This window comes from Haliotis asinina, chromosome 13 (assembly GCF_037392515.1).
Source record: "Haliotis asinina isolate JCU_RB_2024 chromosome 13, JCU_Hal_asi_v2, whole genome shotgun sequence".
Classification (NCBI taxonomy): Eukaryota; Metazoa; Mollusca; class Gastropoda; order Lepetellida; family Haliotidae; genus Haliotis; species Haliotis asinina.
The window spans coordinates 41,043,969-41,067,536 of NC_090292.1; the positions used below are offsets into that span (position 1 = coordinate 41,043,969).

At 39.1% G+C, this 23,568-nt stretch overlaps 1 protein-coding gene across 1 annotated transcript in view; it reads left to right on the forward strand.

Annotated features, from left to right (window-relative positions):
- Window positions 1–533: 533 nt before the first annotated feature.
- The window catches only part of LOC137259549 (myotrophin-like), a 148,751-nt gene continuing 125,716 nt past the window's right edge, over window positions 534–23,568 (forward strand). Inside the window, exons 1-4 of the mRNA XM_067797178.1 lie at window positions 534–662; window positions 1,226–1,253; window positions 1,702–1,788; window positions 2,092–2,509. Of these exons, the coding sequence (XP_067653279.1) occupies window positions 534–662; window positions 1,226–1,253; window positions 1,702–1,788; window positions 2,092–2,498 (651 nt within the window). The 3' untranslated portion in view covers window positions 2,499–2,509. The remainder of the gene's footprint in view (window positions 663–1,225; window positions 1,254–1,701; window positions 1,789–2,091; window positions 2,510–23,568) is intronic.

Below are 23,568 nucleotides of genomic sequence, written 5' to 3' on the forward strand. Positions count from 1 at the left end.
TTAAACCATTTCTTGCTGCTGCCGGCATTGAGCTGGAAAATATAGCTCCTTCCCGTCTTCTTTCTTCTCCTCCTTGGCAGTTGGTTAGGCCCCAAGTGGACCTAACATTGACCACATTTAAAAAATCGGAAACGAATGAATTACAGTATAAACAAGAATATAATCAATTGAAACATAAATATAGCAGTTATAAATCCTTATTTACAGATGGGTCCAAGGACGGTGGCGCAGTAGCTTGTGCCACTGTCATTGGATCCAGAACAATATCTTCTAGATTACCAGACAACAGTTCTATTTTTACCGCCGAGGCTAACGCCATATTAACAGCTCTTAAATATATTCAAAGACGCCATAAACATAAACAATATATAATCTATTCCGACTCTCTTTCTTGCCTTCAGGCGATTAAAAATCTTTCTTGTAAACATCCACTTTTAATTGAAATTATTGAATTATATAATGATCTTGCCACTGGCTAATACGACATCGTCTTCTGTTGGTTACCCAGTCACGTTGGCATTTCCGGTAACGCAATGGCCGATCTTGCTGCTACGGCAGCACTCAACAAATCTGTGACACCACTTCTTATTCCTTATTCTTACTACAAAGCTAGCTTTAGAGCTTACACTCGTGATCTGATGCAGAAGAAGTGGGACACCCAAGTAGGTATAAATAAATTACATGAAATAAAACCCTACATTGGTTATACATACTTGGGTTGTCAGTCCAGATTTGAAGAAGTCATTTTGCGACGATGTCGCATTGGCCATACAAGATACACTCACGCATACCTTTTAAAAGGTGAGGATCCTCCGTTTTGTATCCCTTGTAATGAGAGAGTCACGGTCAAGCATATCCTGCTTGACTGTGTTGAATTCTCCATCATAAGGGATAAGGGTTTTTCTGTAAAAACTGTTAAGGATCTTTTTAACACAGTCAGTGCTCATTTAATTATTGTTTTTTTAAAGGAAATTGATTTCTGGATTGAATATGTGTTGAGTATATGTTCTGAATATAAATGTGTTTTAATGATTGGTAGTTTAGATTAGGAACTAGAATTGTTAGTGGCTGTACCCTCAAAGGGGGTTGAAGTATTGTAAAATTATTGTCCCCCTGAGAGGGTACGTAAGTCCACAAACATTCGATGTAAATTTAAATCTACAAGGTTTTTAATCGTAGTATTCTTGTTGTTTTAATTTTGGTTAGCATTCTGTATACTCGCCAGCGGTTGAAGGGATGGTGTGGTAGCAAAGGTACTGTAAGTCCCCATGGTCCCCAGTGTGGTGATCTACCTTCAGTTGTTGGCGATCTATAGCCTGATCTTATAGTGTATTGTCCTAATGGTGATGTTGTTTTTAACTTTCCATGCTAGTTTTAATTCCATTTGTGATATTCTAGTTGTTTTACTGTCCTTAGTTGACAGGTTTGTAGACATATAATTAATTTTGATATTAGATGTTCTCGTCACGATATGGCTGAGATATTGCCGATGTGACGTTAAATTTTAACTCACTCACTCACTCGTGCCTATAAGAGTTATCTCAATCAAACTGAATGATATATGGTTAACACTTTGTCCGTAAGATATGTACTTAGAATTTAATCATGCATAATATTGAAAGCCAAACATATCTAGAAAGGCGAAACAGAAATGTTTATGTGCTTTGTATCGTCTTCTGAACAACATGCCCCCTGTTTTAGCCTCCACGACTGACGCGAGTGAGGATCTGACACCCAGCACGACGGTTCCACTGACGCCAGTAACGACACAAGACTCTGATAGCCATGGTAGGTGGAAACCCCAGCAGCAACAGTTTTACTGACATTATCACCTGGTAAAGTTCAACAAACATCAACACTCTCAAGTCGTGCGCAAAATAATGCTACGACAGCTGACTCTAACAGAAAGTTACATATCAAACACGCCATCTTTAATTCCAGAAATCAGATGTTGTCATTCCCGTCATGTTGGATTGTTGTCAGCCATGATGGAATTGTTTAACTTTTCACGTAGCAGTGTCCGAGTCACGTATCAACATTGTAGATGTGTGAGACAGACGTCTGGTGTACACAGTTTACGTTGTGTTACAGCGGCTCCATCAGCAGCAGCAGGCCGCGACCTCTACTACGCCAGCGAGAACGGTGACCTGGAGAGAGTGAAGCGGATCCTGGCAGCGGGTCACGTTGACATCAACTATAGAGGAGGAGGATGGTTGAGCAGGACACCGGTGATGGCGGCAGCAGTGAAGGGACGCAGGGACGTGGTGGAGTTCCTGGTGGGTAGAGGGGCTGATGTGTCACTGGTGGACAGGTTCGGTAGCAACTTCCTTCACTTGGCCTGTGATAAGGGAGACCTGGAGATGGTGAAGCTGATCCTGGACCTGAACGTGGTGGACGTCAACGCCAGGACCAACTACGGGCGGACAGCGGCCGACATAGCGAGACGCTGGAGATATCAGCGAGTGTTGGATCTGCTGGTGTCACGTGGTACACACTGAAGTCGGTGTTGGTGTGGACGGAGACGGAGACGGAGCACATGTCGTTACTGACACCTACGTGGTATGTGCCATTCATGTAGTCGTGATTTCCTTTTTCTCTGAATATAAATAAAAGTTGTTGAATTTATTCAAGACATTTTGTCATGTTTTGTGTTTGGAACCTCGCATGATCAGGTAAGAAAATTGTGAAGTGAGTGTAAACATGAACTATGAGTGATTGCACGTAAACGTCGCCCGTCTTGACATAATTCTTTATTAATTTTGTTCTGAGAACCTCACGAATTGTGAGACAGACAATAACAGACTGTTTGTTTACATGTCGCTGCACTCTGTGACCTCAGACTGACCCGAGGTTCACCCAGCTGACGTGGCGCCATTTGTACAGTGACAGTTACGTCACACTGCTGATGACGTCACAGATATACACGGAGGCGCTCGACCGTCTTCTCAGCCGCACTGCCACAGAACACAAGCAGTGTTACTGAAATACCATGTCGTCGCTGTTGCTTAACAAAAGGAGAATGGAAGTGTGCAGCTGATTAGTGCAAGATTTAACAAGGTTGGTGTCACATGCACCCATTCTGCAGTGACTACACGCACAATACACAAAAAAAATGAAAACAAGCATCACCCAAACCCTCTCAGTTTTATTTTTTCCTGGATACCAAAAAGACAATTATATATCTCCTCCACGTCGTAAATCTCGCCATGTTGACATTCGCGCCATCGTTTACTGTATGTATGCTTGTAAATGTAAATATTGGATATTTATCCATTGAACTAAATTTTGAAAACAGCCAATTAGTGACCAGTGGCATGCGATCAAGTCGCCAATGATTATGCCAAAATCTCACATATAAACATGGGATAAGCCTTTAAATCGTCTTAGTGACAGGCAAACAGAGACGCCGAAGTGAGCTTTACGTTATACATGTGTATTTGATAATGTGAGTGAGTGAGTGAGTTAGCTTAGTTTTACGTCGCTTTTATCAATATTCCAGCAACTTCCTGGCGGGGGACACCCGAAATGGGTTTCACACACTGTACCTACGTAGGGAATCAAACCCGGATCTTTGCAGCCGCCTAGATCTATCATCCATCAAATCGACCTTTTTGAGTCAACTTCGTCCAGCGACTTCACCTGTGTTGTGGTGTTTCTTTCACGAACTTGCTGATGACGCTGTGACAGATGTTAACACGTCTTGTAATCAGTCGCCAGGACATCTCGCCTTCTTTCATTTTGCCATTTTGTGGCCTCAGATAACTGGTTGTGAGCCATTTTACTGAATCGTCAATTCACACAACACTACTCTCGAAACAATGTTTTGATAAATATGCACATGCATGCATTTCAGCTGCAAGCACGAGCAAAACACTTAATGCACATGCATATTGTTTTCTGAACTGGTGAGACGAATATTTAGGCCACTGAAAACTGTTATACATTCAATGTATTAATTTGAATGGTTTCATTTACATCACGTTAAATCAGGTGTTGCCTCAATATTTATCATCAGTATACAAATTTTATCATCTGTACAACAGAGTTGATGTACAACATCGCTACCCATGACAGACTTTTATAAAATGGCGAAGTCATTGACATCGTCACCCAAGATGCATTCAAGGGTCATGCCTTGATTCAGGAGTCGTTTGTGCATAAAAAAACCCTGTGACTTCCTGACCTGAGAATCTAGTTATTCATTTATTTATTTGCTTGTTCGTTTGTTTGTTTATTGCAGCATAGAGAAGTTACAAAGGCCTATGAGTCCGCTGTCGTTGCGTCGTTGGTTTGCGTCAGTCAGACAGAACAATGACAATTTCGTAAATCATGGAATTTGAGAAAATGTTACACACTCTAAAAACGTAAAAACATGTGATTGTTCTGTGTTTGCATGTCAAACAAGCACAGTCCTACCAGCACAGTGTTCGTTTTGACACCAAATATATATCTCTACACTTGGTATTGCTGACAAAGACCATTTGTTATTTTATACTAAATACACGAAGAATTAAAAAATGCATTTGTCTCAGCTGAATGTGAAATATACATGACGTTATGGTGGTTTCATGACAGGCCTTTGTAAACACTATCCAATCTGTCGAAAGTTCGGTGTTTCTATTTTCCACACTACCGTCGTCGTCGATATCTACTGGTGGCTTGCAAACTTGAAACAGGTGACAGTTGTGGCTCTTATACAGTACGTGGACGTGTGAAGATCCGGTTTAGAATCAGTCTTGGCGACAAACGGGATTGGGTGATGTTCGCCGACTTGCTTGACACATGTCATCGTATCCCAGTTGTGTAGATCAGTACTGATGCTATTGATCACTGGATTGCATCTTCCCAACCCGAATATTTACAGACCACTGCCCTGTAGCTGGAATATAGACAAGTGTGGCTTTAAATAACCAAATAGGCGAATCTTACGCAGCGATTTGTGTACTTTGTTCTCAATTCTATGATACGGATATTACGTGCGTCATGAGGGTGTAATTTCAGAGTGTACCATAATGAAATGGAACTGTTGTACGAAGTTGGTATATCCAAATTATTCTAAATCACTGCTCTCTAACTGAAGAAAATTAAATAGTTTTATTTATACATGTATTTGTATCGTATTTACATAGCGGCAGTAATAACATCATGGAAAATAGCCGTGGCAGAAATTCCATGTGAAACTGAAGTCAATCTATCGTATTTGACAAACAAAGAATAACAAAACGGTTCTGTTGTCTGTGATATAGTAAATTTCGACAATTGTAAGATTGGGATTGACAAAACTGAAACACAACTTTTACCCACAAAACTGATTTGTCAGGACGTTCTTGGGAAATTTGATGGCGTGCATTTTTCAGAAACCACCAATTTCCGAAGTGAAGTTAAAAATAGCTCCCAGGGCCCCACTCCTCAAAGGGATCGTTGCTCTACGACAGTCGCAAGTCTTACGTTGAAGTATGGGAATCATAGCGACTAACGGGATCGGGTGATCAGGCCCGCTGACTTGGTTGAGAGATTGTATCCCAGTTACATAGACCGATGCTCATGCTTTTGATCACTGGATTGTCTGGTCACACAGCTAAAATATGGCTGAACTTGGCGTTAAACACAAAACAAACAATAATTTCATTTCCTGATATTTTAAAAATACACAGTCATAAATTGATTATCTGTTGAGATAGACTTGCGTGTACTCGTTGGTATCACCCTTAAGAATACACCGCCTCCGTGGTGTACTGGTTAGAGCGCTCGCCTGGAGAGCGGAAGGTCGATGGTACCATTCGTGCCCGCTCTATACCAAAACATGCTAATGTATGGTACTTGCTGGTCCCTGCCTGGCGTTCGGTATTACTGGGTACAACAGGAACTGTCAGCTCGGAGTCAGTATAATGTGTCTGAGTTGGGTATTAACTGCAGCATGGTATCTCAGTGGGCTTCCACTAGAAACTACCTTAAGTTTGGGAGAGTACAAGCAGCCATCCACTCATGCAGAACATGTGCAAAATAGCCAGTTGTCCGCTAGCCCGTGGCAATTACAAATCCAGTCGGACCAGTAAATCTCCACAGTCACTGGCCAAACTGGCCAGTGAATGTTCATGGGGTCATTTTTAATAAACCCCTCTGTCCGACTTATCACTGTTTAGGATTACAGTCTGTGGTCTATAGTCTATATCGTCATCATACTAATAGCTTAATGATGACGGCAGTGTCATGCCAGCTACATATTATTCACATGTCTTTTTCTAATGATAAGTTTCGTTTTAGCATTCAAATTTTCGGCTAGTGAATAAGTTTGGGCTAGTGAGGTTCAGGTGCAGCCCGAGTGAGTAGCAAATTTATAAACTATTTCGCACACTGTCATATGAGTGAAATATTCTTACATACAAAGTTATATTCATATTCATATTTATTCCACAAAAAGAAGTACAAAGTTCCTGTACAATTTGATCAGGTCTGTCACCATTTTTCTCGTCTCCTGATTCTTCAGGAGTTCTTCAAAGCCGCCATACAAGCGTTGACGCCAATACGAGGGTCTAGATGTTCCAAGCTCTCTTAGTGCTAAGATAGCCGTAATTTAATGTTAATGTGTGGATCTTACGACTATCTTAGCGCTAAGAGGGCTTCGAAAATCTAGGCCCTTGACTTTAGACCTTACGCCCATAAGGACTACACAATCACTGCACAGCACTACATGTATAGCAGAAAACACTTTTCAAAAGATATATATATTGATTTTTTTTCTGAGAACCGGTCTATTGGGTAAAGAACATACATGGAGATTTTGTGATTATCTTTATGGTTTGAATTAAAATCTACGCAGACTTTCACACGCCACGGTTGTGAGCTATTGTGGTCGATAATTTACCCTGAAACATTTACAGAAATAATTACCTTTTTTCTCTCACTTACAGGTACGGTGCATGCAGTCAGAAAGTGGTACATGGTATGCAGAGGTTGCCGGGCATCAATTAGATACCACTATAACTTCATATAGTGTGTGTGTGTGTGTGTGTGTGTGTGTGTGTGTGTGTGTGTGCCTGTGTATGTCTGTGTTTCTGTGTGTCTGTGTGTAGATGGATGTATAGAGATAACATAGTTAACATAGTAACATAGATAACACAGACGATATTATCCATTGCTCTCCTTATAGTGCTGAAAAAGTGCATGTAGAGATGACCAGACAGAAAATAATTTGTAGACACCACAAGAAGAGAAATAAACACATTTTGTACTTAATTATCTCCCTTTTCACATAACTGATAAAGGGTACAGTTGAATTTCTACTGTGTTTTAGGATAACTTGTTTCACAACAAGTATTATGGCATTAATTGGATTATTATTTTTCCCTTGGATCCCAAGCAAGACATTCTGTTTTGTGAAATACAACGGAATATTCAAGTCAGTTAAGAGCCATGACTGGAGGTTTTTCCAGATATTTTGAACAATTTCACAGTCCCAAAAGAGATGGGTAATTGTTACAATTTTAGTTACAAAAACTACAAATGGGAGAGTCTATGTACTTCATCTAAAAAAAAGTTTTGTAGGTAGAATATTGTGAATAATTCCGTATTGTAACCTTCTTAGGTCAGTGCTATAAGTGCATTTCCATGGGATAATATTAAATATTTCCCAGTCCTTTGGTAAAAGAATTTGATTCAAGCTGTCCCAGTTTTTGTTATAGTATTCTATTTTGAGTTTAGCGCACAGGAGTGTTTCATAGAAATATTTTCTACGTTTTTCATTGAATTTTAGCTTAGACAAATTAAAAGGGTGTGTCGTTGTGTGCTCATGGTGGTGAAAAATGAAATATTTACCTTTAATATGTAAGTAGTAATTGCTTGTTTGACCCCTTCGTAGGTCAGGAAATTAGTTTTGAGTTTGTATAGATCCATAAAGTCATCAAGGGATAGAAATTTCCCTTCCGCTGTCAACATGTCAGATACGAATACAACTACCTCCTATACCAGTATTTATACAGAACAGGGCCCCGTTTCACAAAGCTCTCGTAAGCCTAAGATCTCGTAAGTTTTCTCGTTTTTTAATATAAGTACAATCTGCGGACCATATAACCCCACTTATATGATAACTCCACTTTCTGTAATAATTTCCTTACCCATCCAAGCCTTTGGGCCACAATTGTCTCTTTTATTTTTGATACCTTTAATCCACCATGTTTTGGAAGAAATGTAATAATGTCCCTTTTAACATTGTCTGGTTTTCCTCTTCATATAAATCTAAAACATAGCGTTTGAAGCTTATCTAAAACATGTTCTGGAGGATTTAGGTGTCTTGCAAATAGGTGATTTAATTTAGGAAGCAGAAGTGATTTCAAAACTTTGTTTCGTCAAAAGGGAGTAAGTGATCGTGCTGACCAGGTGTTCATAATTGGGACAATTTATCTGCATAATTCAACCACATTTGCAAAATCAATGTCAAAGTGAATACCTAAAAGTGTAAATTCAGTGTGGGATCAGTCAAAATTACAGTCTTTACATAACTATAGTCTTGATCTCTTGTTTCATCCTATCCAAATTAATTTAGATTTTTCAATATTGATTTTTAGCCCAGAGAATATTGCAAAGAATTGTAATGTATTTAAAGCAACATAAAGACATCTTTCAAAGCCATCCAGTGTCATCGTGGTCCAATCAGCAAATTGTGACATAATGTATTCAATATTGTCAACTTTAATTCCTCTTATATACTTATTTTTATCGAGGCCAAAATCTTATATGATATATTTAGAGGCGAAATGGGTCGCCAGTTCTTCAAAAACCTTTTAGGCTTATTTCATTTTGGAATACATGTTATCAGCTCCTGTTTCTGGGAGACGGATAAATTTCCAGTCCGAAATTTAGAGATCTTATCAAAACTTCACCAAGATCATTACAAAAAACAAATATTAAATTCTGCTGTAAAACCATCAAGACCTGGACTTTTGTCGTTTTTCATATTTCTTATGGCTGTCAAAACTTCTGCTCTTGTTAATTCACATTCCATTATAGTTCTTTGTTCTTTGTTCAATGATATGGTAATATCTTGTAAAAGTTCGTCCAAAGCTATTGGGCTTACATCTTGTTTTGAATACATTCTTCCATAAAGAGATTTCACCTCTTTTGACATGGTGTCAACATCATTTTGAACTGTTCCATCATCTTTTTCTAACTGTACAAAGGATTTATTTTAAAAATTTCTGGCTTCAAGTTTCACGGAGAATTTTGTTGGTTTTCCGCCCTGTTCTGTTCACTTACACTTGGTTCTAACTAGCATCCCTTCTATTTTCTTTCCATTGATATCCTCTAAATCAGTCCTAATTTAGTTAATTTCTTTTAGCGTATCATTGTTTGCTGTGTCTGTATCTGAATTGTCTAGTCTGATTTCCACGGAGCCTGATTGTGTTTCCAGCTTGTTTTCTGTATGCAGTATAATTTTCTTTTAAGCTGAGGCATAATAAATTGTCTTTCCTCTAATCGTTAATAGTACAGTTTCCTATAGTAATTGATCACCAATTGAATATGTTATGTCATTGTCCATATTTTCATTATTAATTTCATATTGGTCGAGTGCAGATTTTATCGTGGATTTTATCACTTCCACATATTTTCTATCCCGCAGCAATGAACTGTTAAATTTCCAGAAACCTAGACCACGAGGCACATTTGAAAGTGTAAGTGATAATTCTATGAGAGAGTGATCAGTACTTTCTTTCTTTTCATATTATTGTTGAGACCTCTGCAGTTGAGGGATACTATATTCAGTTCTTCAGCCATATGATGGGGTGTGGCATCATTATATACACGTATTGGGAATAATGAAAAGCAGGCAATAACCATGTGGAAATTTCGGCAAAACGATGTACCTGTACCTTTCAAGCTCACTACCAACATCTGATTTTGAAGTGAAAACGAGACATCAAAATTCAATGGAAAGAAAAAACATACACATACATTTCACATTTGGAACATACAAAGTCTATAAAACTTACAATTTTATCAGCCCAATAACCATTTTGGGGATAAAATATCGAAAGAGTTAAATTGGTCTTGTGACATCTGCTGACTGGAAATTGAACAAACATGACACGATGTACAATGCCTTCATCATATACAAATACAAAAGTGTCGTCTGTAACAACAATCTGCACAAAGTAGAGAGTACAGTCATATAATGGAACCAACTGCTTAAGGATTTACAACACGATAATAACATTTTACCCGTAATTATTTTTTTCAAGCACGTAAGTGACTCAGAAATTAACACAGTCACGTGGGTGTATATGACAGTTCTAAAAATAGCACTGTTTGTAAACATTGACACGTGGACATAATATCCACACACATGATTTCTTACGTTCAGTTGGGATATCTTGGTTACTGAATGGAGGGATAATAATCCACAAACAGAGATCTAAGTTATACAACACAAGGAAAACAAAAACCTTTCTTGATCTTTTTAGGTGACAGACCAGGTAAAATCAACAACATCGATGGACATTTCTTATGAATGTGCAGATACTATTTCTGTTGGAGATAACTGTTCAGACATGTCATTCAATATATTCAAAGTTCATCTTCCAGTCCGACATCTTTCCAGGCAAACTGTTTACTTTGTCGGCATTGCAGGATGATATCATTTCCCCTCTCAAGGATCCTTGTTTGTAGCTTGTGAGTTTGACGGAGTTCATAAGCTTTTGAGGCTAGTTTTCCTCTGTATGTTTTCAGTGGCACGGGCAGGTCGGTACGAATTGAGACCTTTTTTTTCTCAGCAGTTTACCTTTGGGGGGTCTGGCGTGTCTGGAATACCATAAACAAGCAAGTTACACTTATGATGGTACAGTTTCCGTTCCAGGAGCTTCTTTTCAACGTGATACATCATCTCGGCCATGTCCGACTTCAGCTTGTTTACCTCAGCCTTGTTGTCTTGAATATCAGCTGAATTGTAACTTAACGACTCCCGAAGATTGTCATAAGATTCTCTCAATTCAGCAATATCGTTCTTTAATCCGCCTATTATGTCGGAAGTTCGTTGATGAAACATTTGATTTCCTCAGTGTCCGACATTGTTTTCTGAATGTGATGGCTGACTATCCAAATCACTGTTCGGTGACAGAGAGCCCCTGTTTGATTGTTCCGCACTCTCCCCGATCAAACTTTCACTCAAACCGCCTCCCTGAACGTCGTCGGACTTTTATTTACCTTTCCCCCCTTCGATTTGCAGCCATGTTTGTGGATCAAGCTCGTCTCGCCATTCACGCCAAACCGGAAGTTCGTATCTTTACAGAAATAATGATACATTGATAGTAAATATAATAAAATCATCAGTGCGCAATAGTTCGTACTAATAGTTGTAAACAGACTCGATAACATATAATACACAGTAAGGTTACAACCCATCTTGCCAAGTACATAGCACAATACATATTCGTAAATATTCTAATTGCAAAAACATTATGAACTTTTTACAAATTGTGCCCATGTAGTAAATGGGTAGGATGATAACTAATCTATATTACATTTCTTAAGTAATGGGTATACTTGTAGTTCATTGTACAAAACAGTAGGACATATTCTATACAGATCTCAAATGGACAATACGAACAATGAGCCTACAGTGTGATGTCGACCAGCACAGCAACACACATTATCCAGAACATGTAGGAATAAAAATATATAGTTAGACAATATATTTTACATTAACAGTTAGTTTACCGATCAGTTGAGCAGGTCATGGCTTGGGTTGGTTAAAGGCTTGAGGGACAGGTGACCTATGTTTTAACTAGTCTACTGATAAATATTTATTTACACAGACTAGAAATCACTAATGTATTAAAAACCCTTTGTACAAAGTCGCATCTGCCACACGACAGTAAAAGAAGATAGAGAGAGTCGAACCATCCAAATCCCTTGCGTCTGTTTATATAATATGATCCTATATCTTTACAAATAATTAATATCTAAGATCAAAGTGCTCATCTGTCGATTGCATTTCACTACTCTGAAATTAGAAATTCGACAGATCTATATTGCAATGCAACTTATTTGGCAGTACATAGCCCTAATGACCACTCTTGCACTTCTTTAACATGATCCCTGTGATGATGAAGACACGGGTTTCAGTAGGTCCTCAGCAACCCATGTTTGAGGAAAAGGTGGTCAGATTCACCAGTGGATTCACAAGTCGTTTTATCCCACTAATCACGTAGATGATGCTCATACTTTTGATTGCTGGATTGTCTGATCCAGTGTCGATCATATACACTGACAGAAACAACTTAAAGAACAAAGGAACATTCAAGCGTTCCTTTAATATTTTCCAGTTTTCATTACTAACTTACAGCTAGAGCATTGCCGAGCGCAGTGTTAAACAAAAAAGCACCCTACTTAAGCATGAAACACAAAACTCAACTCTCGTCATGGATGATATGACATTTATTGTTATTATTATTATGAATTATGAAATATACATTCGCCATAAACATGTTTATGATAACTGCGGGTGTGCAGTGTATGTATATAAATGCATATACAAACGTACAGGGAAATATACACAATAATGCTACAAGCTGTTTAGTAACCCTCATATCTCACTCTCAACTTCACTGGAATGTCAGACCTAGACTATAACAGTGCACAGAAATTCACCCACTTTAGGCCATGGGATAATATACCAGTTCAGTTATATGACTCTGTTTTTGAAATATCACAGCGGTGGACACCAGAAATGGACTTCACTCACTTTACCCATGTGAAGAACCAGGTCCTCCAGGTGACTGCTTTAACCACGAGGCTACCCCTCCGTCCCCCAAAATACCCCTCAAAATACCAACATCAATCATCTTTACATATTTAGTGTTACAGGCAAACTTACTATAACATGAATTATTAGAAATTAGGACTTCTAAAAGTAACTTTCTCTAATCCAAATAAGTAAAATATAATCATCTTGGTAACTGTTATTCAGGATGCGTTGCTATGCTACAGATAAAGGCAAGTTGTGTATGTATCTGCCCCAGGACTGCTCATTCAGTGAAGATAGAGACCGAGTTGCAGGAGTTCTGCGTAGGGTGTACACAATAACACGCTGGAACAGATAGGGTAACATACAGCTCCCCTACAGGGGCAATACTGAAATATGTATTATATGCATGTAGCTGATAAAACCAGGGTTTCCTCCCCTTGTCATGCATCTGTTACCTCCCTTAAAGAACCGACTACATACACTATAGCATCTGCTAATTATTCTTAATACATTTTATCAACATTTATCATCAGAACATTTTGGCAAATGAAATGAAAACAAAATATCCAAAAATTGCGAAAGGATGTTTCTTAAATAAAATGTCACAGAAAGTCCAATACCAGATACAAAGTCAAAACAACAGAAGAAAATATCTTTCTTGCCATGCTCTACCCAAGAAGAACATTATCAAAAGAAACAACAAATTTTGTTACATGGAAGACAGAAAATTGGAGAAACAGAACAGATCTATCTATTTTGCTATATGACAACATGCGAAAAGATCAATGATCGACTGAGATGTCCAGTAACGTGGCCCCTATATTGTTTTCAGGTTGTTTCACATCAACATGGTGGTATCAAGGGATTAGCTCTAAATAGGGAGCAACATCAAACTCACTTTCAACATCTACCAGGTTCTACATTTACTTGTCAAATAGATATCACAAGCTACGGTGCTGACCGGCTCTACAAAGGCTGTCATCCACTGAAAGCAGACTTGTGGAACATAGTGTATTCAAACCAGTCTTGCGATATGGGATGTTATGCCACTGGCAGGACTTGTACAATCCACCCTCCATCCAGTCTAATCACTACTACTTATTAACACTGTAATCAGTTTTGGAAGGATTCAACACAATTCGATGTCAAATCATGTTTTTGTGGTTTTGCAGAAGGCAGTATGCGTGTTCAACATTGAGTTATTTAACTAAAAGAATTTTCTTGACATGATTAAAAATGAAATATAAACATATTTAATCTTACTGAGATTTTCCTTTTTGATCTGTCCTAGTTTGGTAGAAATGCCAACTCTCAACGTCATACAGAACCTCAGTAAACATTTTCAGTTTCGAATCACATGACTTGTATACAGCAACTTGTAAATCACACAGCGATTTAATCAAAGCACATTAAAATTTTCTTACTACAAATATCCTTTCACTCATCAATCCAACTCATGTTTATAATCTGATCAGGAGGAAACTAACAACGTTGTGCCCCAATCAACAGATGAGTGGAGTCTGCAGAAAGCTCTCGAATGAGTTGGAAACTTAAAGCACTACGGCTGCAGGATACGTACAGGTCATCTAAGAGAGACAACTCGACAGTCAGAATAAACCGATAAGGTTTTGTTCAGCACCTTAGTGAAATATATCAACAAAACAAAGCAAGGTCGACTATGAGGTATCGTTCAAGCTTCCTTCACCCTCTACAGCAGCACGTAAATATACAGTCTACACTCACACTACATTCATGAAGCTATCTCGAAGCAGCCACAATCCAACCCAAACTTCAATAAGGCTTTGAGATCACTTTCAGATTATGCATGGTAAAAAATACCCTATATTTGTTTAAGACCTCACCGATCCCTGTTCTCTGGCTGCAATGACACAGACAAGCACAGGACAGATCCTGTACAGACTGGCTGGCCCCTGACAGTGAGAACCTACACGATAGGTTGAGAGAGAAATATTCTGACACGATGCTGAAGAAACTCTGAGAAAGAGACCCGATCAGGATGGGGAGGGGAGAATCAGTTCAGAATGGGAAAGATTGAGTGGCTAGGTCCCAGATCGGGGAGACAGGTGGACTCACGTTAGGAAAAAAGTCTCTTAAGCTACAATGAGAAAGACAGACTCAGGGGTAAAGAAGCGATGAGGGCCAGATGTGAACTAGTGAAGAAGCATGGAGCAGGATGAGGAACACTGGATTTCTGGATTGGAAATACTGATTGTGTCATTACCCCTTTGTGAAATAAAGGTTCTTGGAAATAGAGACCTTGTTGATTATTAACATTCAAACCAGTCGACATCTTGATGACAGGTACGAGGAAGTATTTGGATACATGCAACTTAATTACAACAGTCCAGTGTACTCCAACACTGACACACGCCACGTGAATACCACGAATCATTTGAAGGGCCTGAACTTGGTGAAATGGAAAGGCCTGGTGTCAAAGTTGGCAGAAAGTTTGAGTTTTGTGAATATATTGCTAAGTTTTTTTTGTTTGTTTTTTTTTTTTTGTTTATTTAACGTTTCAGCTGACTCAAATTGTCAGTTTGAAATTTGAGTCAAAACTTAAGGTTGTTTTAAAAAAGCGGGTCCTGATGTCACAGGAAGGGCTGATGTCAGCACAAGGGCCTGATGTCATGGGAAGGATCTGATGTCACATGAAGGGCCTCATGTCAGCAGCATGATGTCATGGCAAGGACCTGATATCATGGAAAGATGTTGATTTTACCTGATATCATTGGAAGGGCCTAATGTGATGGGAAGAGTCTGATTCCAGTTTAGTGGAAAGGATCTGACTATCCGATAAACGTTTTAGTCAGCTCCTATCAACACAACCTCAAATGTCCACAGGCTGAGCATCAACACACTTTGCACTACTGAGAGAATCCTACCTGTGCAATACCGCCTACCATCCTCTTGTTGACAGTAACAAAGTCTTTAGCCTGCTGAGCTGCCCTCACAAGCGCCTCTGTGGCTTTCTTTACAGCAGACTGGAGAAGAACAAAGATGTCTTATGTCCTTCAAAGTCATTAATGTAACATCACATTGTGACAAATGAGTGGAATCTACTTGACTCTCTCAAAGAGCCATTACCCAAGAGTCCATCAGCTGTGATGCACTACATTGATTTACTCAATGAGTTTGATGAGACAGCATAATTCCAGCTATATCATGTCAGATGGTAAATAACACATTCAACCAAACAATGTTGACTATGACACAATGACAATAAGCCAAGAGACATACTAATGAACCATCCTCAGAGAGGTCCAATATCTATACGGAAACTGAAGGTCAGTTCAACCTCCTAATCATTCCAAAGATTCCTGGTTAGTCAGCTGATATTAAGTCCTCCATGACAAAAACTGATGCAACATACCTGCAGCCTCCGTATAGCCACTGAGTCTGGGTCGGCCTTGACTTTGCAGGCCATGGGAAGTTGGACAGTTGACCCCGCAACCTCCTTGGTAGATGCAATGAGTTTCTCCTCACTGCCATTACCTTGAACCATGGCGTTGGCCGCCTCACACAGACTGTGAGTTGCTGCTGACACCACCCGAGCATGGAAATCTACCGACTCAGTTTGTTGAGCCTATGTACGTATGACGTGCAAAACTCTGGCATAAAAGCCTCAAGAACTCTTGGCATATCATATAGTTTTAACAATCTTCTGGAATAGGGTGCAGTGTCACTGTATAAGAAAAGTCAGATTTATGGATGTCAATTTCTTTATTGTGGAAAACACAACGTGTCGGAGGGTATGCTTGTTTCTTCATCACATGATGAAGAATAGACGGCCATCAATCTGACTTTCCTTATGCGTTCCACTTCTGAATGCCCTCCACAGATTTAATGCTTCTCCAGGTTAAGCCTGACCCCGAAATCATCTAAAAATAGTAACTTCCAAACCACTGCTTCTGCCCAGTGCTAATTTATTCCTGACTATTTAATGCTATGAACTTTCAAATAATCTTAACAGAAAATAATATAATATAATGCCAACACTGCTTAACTGGGCTACCATACAGTGATGCCTTGATATCAGGCTACCATACAGTCATTCCTTGATATCAGGCTATTATAGCGGTCGTTTAGTTACGATTTTCGGCTGTAATAATCATTTTAAATGTTTAGTACTGTTAAACGTTTGTCTTCTGAAACTGTCTGCCAATATCTTAGCACCAGGGTAGAACTGACCTTCGGGTTTCTCACCTGCACTTCACCAACCCAAGTTTAGAGTCTTCTGAACACAAAATCTCATTCCCGTCGACGTAGTATTAAACTAATTTCTGGTATTTTAAGATCAATATTGAGGTCATGTGAAGAGATCGTGATCTGAACCTGGAAAACCCATGTTCAGTGAGACCCAAAACTTTCAAAATCAACTGAGCCCAACCATATTTTTTAATCTTAGTGTTTTTGGCATTTCAGTTTTTGTCTAAATATTCCTACAATCGCCAGCGACTGAAGGGATGGTGTCCATGCAGCGTGTTACATGTCAGTTCTATATTCATAGCTGCGATGCCCTAGTATGTTACTGTCCATAGGCTTCAGGTTAAATCATGAACACGTGTTATTTTTTTACTGCAGATATTGTTTTTGTCACGAATTTGATTGAGATATTGCCAGTATTGCCATTTAATATCTACTCACTCACTCACTCACACACTCACTCAGTTGAGTACACGAACAGTTTTCTTGATATTTAACATGTACTATAAACTTCTTGTACAATATATCCATAGATCACACCTTCATTCATCCACCTGGTAGTCTGTACATATCTGTACACCAGGCAGACCTTTTGGGGAATTAAAGGACAATTTCTGATGGAATTAATATCAATTTGTACAAATGGTTAACCTGCGAATATGCGGGTTATACCTGGTCTTCAGAAATCCATGCTTGCAGTGATGGGATCGGCTGGTCAGGCACGATGACTTGGTTGACACATGTCATCTTATCCCAACTGATCGATGCTCATGATGTTGATCACTACATTGTCAAGTCTTCTTCTGGAGTATTTCCATACCGCCAACATATAGCCGGAATATTTTACTGACTGCGTCTTAAAACTAAGTCACTCAGTATCAAGAGTTAGCACGCCTAACCAGGTTCTATATATTCTAAGTTCTCTCACCGCTAAGATAGTCGTCAGTTAATGTTTAAGTATGGCACTTAGGATTATCTTAGCGTTAAAAATCTTCGAAAAAATCTAGGCCCAGTGCTTTATATTATAGGCCCGGTATACTTCAGCATGATTGCCTGGACACGTAGTTCCTGGTTCAGGGATAATATTACTTTGCTGGCAAAAGGCCAGCACTGCATATTCGTGTGGATCAGCAAACAACGTTATCAAGTGATTTCCCCGAGAATAGACTTCAGAACTTGTAATCAACTGGTTGACATTGTTTCATGTATAAAAAAATCACCTTGCAAAGAACTGTCAATTGTAGTAAAGACTATTATACCGGTGTTATACGATACTGCAGGGCGGTGGAACAGCCCAGTGGTTGAAGCGTTCACCCGTCATGCCGGAGACAAGAGTTCGATTTCCCACATGGGCACAATGTGTGAAGCCGACTTCTGGTGATGTTGTTGAAACGTTGACAAATATGGGGTAAAACTAAATTTACTCTCTTTCTGCCAGGGTATGGGACACAAAACGTTTCGCTACGAATATTGTTACAGACAAACATTGTCGATGTTGAAAGGGACTAATACCTTCTAACATATCTTTGATAGTTTTCAGGTAATTCATAGCGGTAGGAGGGTGACAATTCTTTTGGCGTTTAGTGCAGATGTGTATTGGCTGAGGCCCAGACATAATGTTTCTTTGACTGGAAATGTCAAATGGAGAAATGCCAAGTAGGCTTAGAACTTGGTTTTAAAGGACTTTTCATTTTCAGTATCGCCATTTAGGGTACCTGTATTGCAACGTAACAACATATGCTGTTGACAGATTAACCCAATTGATTCTACGCCATTCCTCTTTGTGTTGTGTTGTTGATTGACGTCGACATATATTAAAATATGGACGGAGATGACTCAACATGCTGTAATGCACTTCCTGCATGTGTCCTGTGACTTGTGAGCGGAGATGTGTCATACATGGCTGCTTCCCCAGAAACATAACTCAAAACTCTACCAGCTGTGAATGTATAAACCCGTACGTTCAACTGTTCATGACGGGATGCAACCAATATACCCACAAAGGCAATGCTTCTTGGTTTAGGAATAGCCTCAAGCTGTGATCAGTGCAGTTGAATGCGTTGTTGTAAATGCTAATTCACCTCCTTTCTTATGTGTTATAGAGTTCACAAAGATCCACCATGTCGACGACGACATCTACCCTGTGGACCCGTGAAGGTCCGGGGTAGAATTGGCCTCCAGCAACCCATGCTTGCCATAAACGGCGACTATGTCGTAAGAGGCGACTGCCATCTGTTAAGTTTTACTTCGGAATGTAGATTTCCGAGTATGGTTTAACATTGGCATGGGATTTTATGAGTGAGTGAGTTAATATTTCACGTCACAGGATTTTCTGAAATGAACAGGTAATTAAAATAACATTGCATATCACCTGCAATAAGTCCAAAAAAAGGTAATACTATACAAAGAATCACTTTCAAATATATCTCAAACTAACGATTTCGCCAGTGTTCCATCACTCTTATGCTGACAGTGCTTCACACCCAAGTAGTTCGATTCCCCACTTGATATTGCTGGAATAGGGCTAAACTCGATGTTAAATTAAACTCACTGTATTGCTCACTACGTAAGAGTGTATGGAATGAATGATTTTATTGCAATAGAGGGGACATACAGGCGCACTTTAAGGTGCATTATGCAACAGGATACAAGTACTGACGGAGATCCGTACAGTCTGTAGGGGGCACGGTGGGCGAGCTGGCTAAGGCGCAAGGCTAGTGATCCAGTGAGATTGAGGTGTCGGGATCGAGCCCACTTCTGACCGGGTGTACAAATCTGCGAGTCAACTTTCTGTGCAGATTCGTTCAGTGTTGTCACAACCCCTAGTGTACAGTACACAACCCTGTGCACTCAAACGAACCCACGAATTCGTTGGTATATGACCAGATGGTAGCCACATGAACTAGTTCGCTTTGATTGTGGCTGTTTTGGAAATGGAGAAGGAAAAGGGCTTCACTTTAACCAGCCTGTTAACTTCACATGTGATATATCGTACATAGAACTTATTTTTACCCAGGAGAGTTTTTCTTGTTAATTTATTTTATAATCTTAGTATCCGATCTTCATGTTCATCTTGTCAAATAGACAACTAAACCTACCATTACTACAATGGACTTTTTTTCTTCTTATATTCCTCTTTTCTACAGGACTTCAGTGTATAGTCATACGGTTCCTTTTGTGTCATTTTAGATATACTAGTACATTTGTTTTCTAACTAAACACTTGTGAACGCTAGAATTTATGTACAGGTTCCATTTAAATCCACTGCAACCACTGCAATCCATTTTTGGTAGTGCACAGTGGAATGGATCGATTTTTCTTAGTCCGAGTTCTCGGCACTCCCAGGGAAAAAATCTAACTAGACTTAGAGCCAGACACCAGTACCGTGTCCAATCTCACTGAATTATTGGAATTGGTATCCGGTGGGGATTAGCAATTTAGCAATTTAGACAAATCTAGCCATAAAGTAAAAACACACTTATTCTACGATTAAAGACCTGAAAAACTGAACTTTACTTCAAATGTTTTGGACTTATGTACCCTCTCAGGAGGACAATTATTTTACGGTACTTCAACCCCCTTTGAGGGTACAGCCACTAACGATTTGAGCTACTAATTTAATTTAATCTTCCAATTTTAAAATATTTATCTATTTACAGTTCAATTAATAAATCTATTTCCTTTAAAAATGAAATAATTAAATGAGGGATAATATTGCTAAAAAGATCCTTCATAATTAAAATACTGATCCCTTGTGATGGAATACTCAACACAGTCAAGCAAGATATGCTTGACTGTGATTCTTTCATCACAAGGGATGCAGAACGGAGGATCCTCACCTTTCAAAAGGTATTCATAAGTATATCTTGTATGGCCAATACGACATCGCCTCATAATGACCTCCTCAAATCTGGACTGACAACCCAAGTGGGTATAACCAATATAAGGTTGTATTGCATGTAATTTATTTACACCCACTTGGGTGTCCCACCTCTTTTGCATCAGGTCTCGGATGTACGATCTGATTGTAGCTTTATAATCAGAGTATGGGATAAGAAGTGGAGTCACGGGTTTCTTGAGTGCTGCCTTGGCAGCAAGATCGGCCATTCTATTGCCAGAAATGATTACATGGCTTGGTAACCAACAAAAGACGATGTCGTATTGGCCAGTAGCAAGATTATTAATTAATTCAGTTATTTCTATTAAAAGTGGATGTTTACAAGAAATATTTTTGATGGCCTGAAGGCAGGAAAGAGAGTCGAAAAAGATAATATATTGTTTATGTTTAGGGTGTCTTTGAATATATTTAAGAGCCGTTAGTATGGCGTTAGTTTCAGTTGTAAAAATAGAACTGTTGTCTGGTTATCTAGAAAATATTGTTCTGGATCCAATGACAGTGGCAAAAACCATTGCGCAACCGTCCTTGGACCCATCTGTAAATAAGGATTTGTAATTGCTATATTTATGTTTCAATTGATTGTATTCTTGTTTATGTTGCAATTCATTGCTTTCTGACTTTTTAAATGTGGTCAACGCTAGGTCCACTTGGGGCCTGACCAACTGCCAATGAGGAGAAGAAAGACAACGGGAGGGAACTATGTTTTCCAGCTCAAGGCTGTCCGAAGAAAGAAAGGGTTTACTTCTACGTAATATATGCGGGACAAGAGAAGATTTTTTGACGAATAAATCCTCATAAAGGGGATTCAAAACGCAGTTATAGGCAGGGTTAGATTCATTAGAGTATAATGTAGTAATGTACTGTAAAACTAACTTTATACGGCGCTGCTCAAGAGATGGTTCATCAGCCTCAACGTAGAGACTGTCAACGGGAGAAGTTCTAAATGACCCAAGACAAAGTCTTAGACCTTGGTAGTGGATAGAGTCTAGTAGTTTTAAGTTGCTTTCACAAGCTCCACCATGTATGATGGATTCGTAATCTAGTTTCGAACGGATAAGTGATCTATATAAGTTAAGCAGGGTAGTTTGATCACCTTCCCATTTAGAATTTGAAACAACTTTTAGCAAATCTAGTGCCCTCAGACAGTTGGCCTTATGTGATTTAATATGCGGCAAAAACGTCAAGTGGGAGTCGAAAATAAGACCCAGAAACTTGGCCTCCTTTACAACTTTGATAAGTGTATTGTTTAAATACAGTTCAGGGTCCTTATGCGGTTTGTATTTGCGGCAAAAATGTATGCAGTTAGTTTTGGACTTTGAAAATTTAAGCCATTTTCTAAACACCATTTATTTATTTTGTTTAAACATAACTGCAGTTGCCGTTCAATGGTATGCATATTTTTCCCACGACAAGAAATATTAAAATCATCCACAAAAAGTGATCCATCAACTGAATCGTTTAAAACCTTGGATAAACTATTGATCTTAATACTAAACAATGTGACAGACAATATACTACCCTGCGGGACACCCTGATCCTGACTATAATGGTCAGACAGGGTAGAACCCACTCGAACTTGAAACTGTCTGTCATTTAAAAAGTTCGATATAAACTGAGGCAAACGGCCTCGTAATCCAAAATCATGTAAATCTTTTAAAATCCCATGTTTCCATGTTGTGTCATATGCGTTTTCTAAATCGAAAAAGATTGACACTGCGTGTTGTTTATTAATTATGGCATTCTTAACAAAAGACTCCAAACGCACCAAATGATCGATGGTACTTCTGTTTTTACGGAAACCACACTGTATATCTGTTAGTAGGTTATTGGTTTCCAAGTACCAAACAAGTCGATTATTTATCATGCGCTCCATGGTCTTGCAAACGCAGCTAGTTAGTGAAATTGGCCTGTAATTGGAAGGATCAGTATGATCACGTCCAGGTTTGGGAATGGGAACAATTGTAGCATCTCGCCAAGACGAGGGAAAGTTTCCAGACGTCCAAATATCATCAAAAATGTTTAAGAGCGTTTCTAAACATGATTCTGGTAAGTGCTTCAGGAGTTGATAATGCACGTTATCAGCTCCTATAGCAGTATCATGAGCCTGGTCAAGAGCAGTACGAAGCTCATGGATCGAAAATACTTCATTGTAATCTTCCCCATTTTCTGAAGTGAAATTGATAGGTGTCCTTTCTTGTTGGTTTTTATACTTTTGAAACCGGGGTACATAATTCGACGAGGAAGAGTGTCTGGCCAAAGTTTCTCCAAGTTTATTTGCAATGTCAGATTTACTAGTTAATATTTGGTCTCCGTCTTTAAGATGTTTAATGCTAGCTTGTGAGCCCTTGCCCTTGATTTTCTGGATCATGTTCCATACTTTTGATATCGGCGTACGCGAACTAATTTACGACACATAGTTTCGCCAAGACTGACGTTTATTTTGTTTGAAGATACGTCGTGCTTTTGCATTTAATATTTTGAATTTGTTCAAATTATGGACCATAGGGTGGCGACGGAAATAATGCTCAGCCTTTTTCCGTGCCTTCCTAGCCTGTTTGCAGTCGTTGTTGAACCATGGTTTTTGTATGTGTGGAATCGTAGAGGACTTTGGAATGCAGTCATCGGCTATTTTGTTCAGTTCATCAGAAAAGAGTTGGACGGGGTCAGGAACTCCCATAAACAGTTCAGGCTTCAATCTGTTGGATGA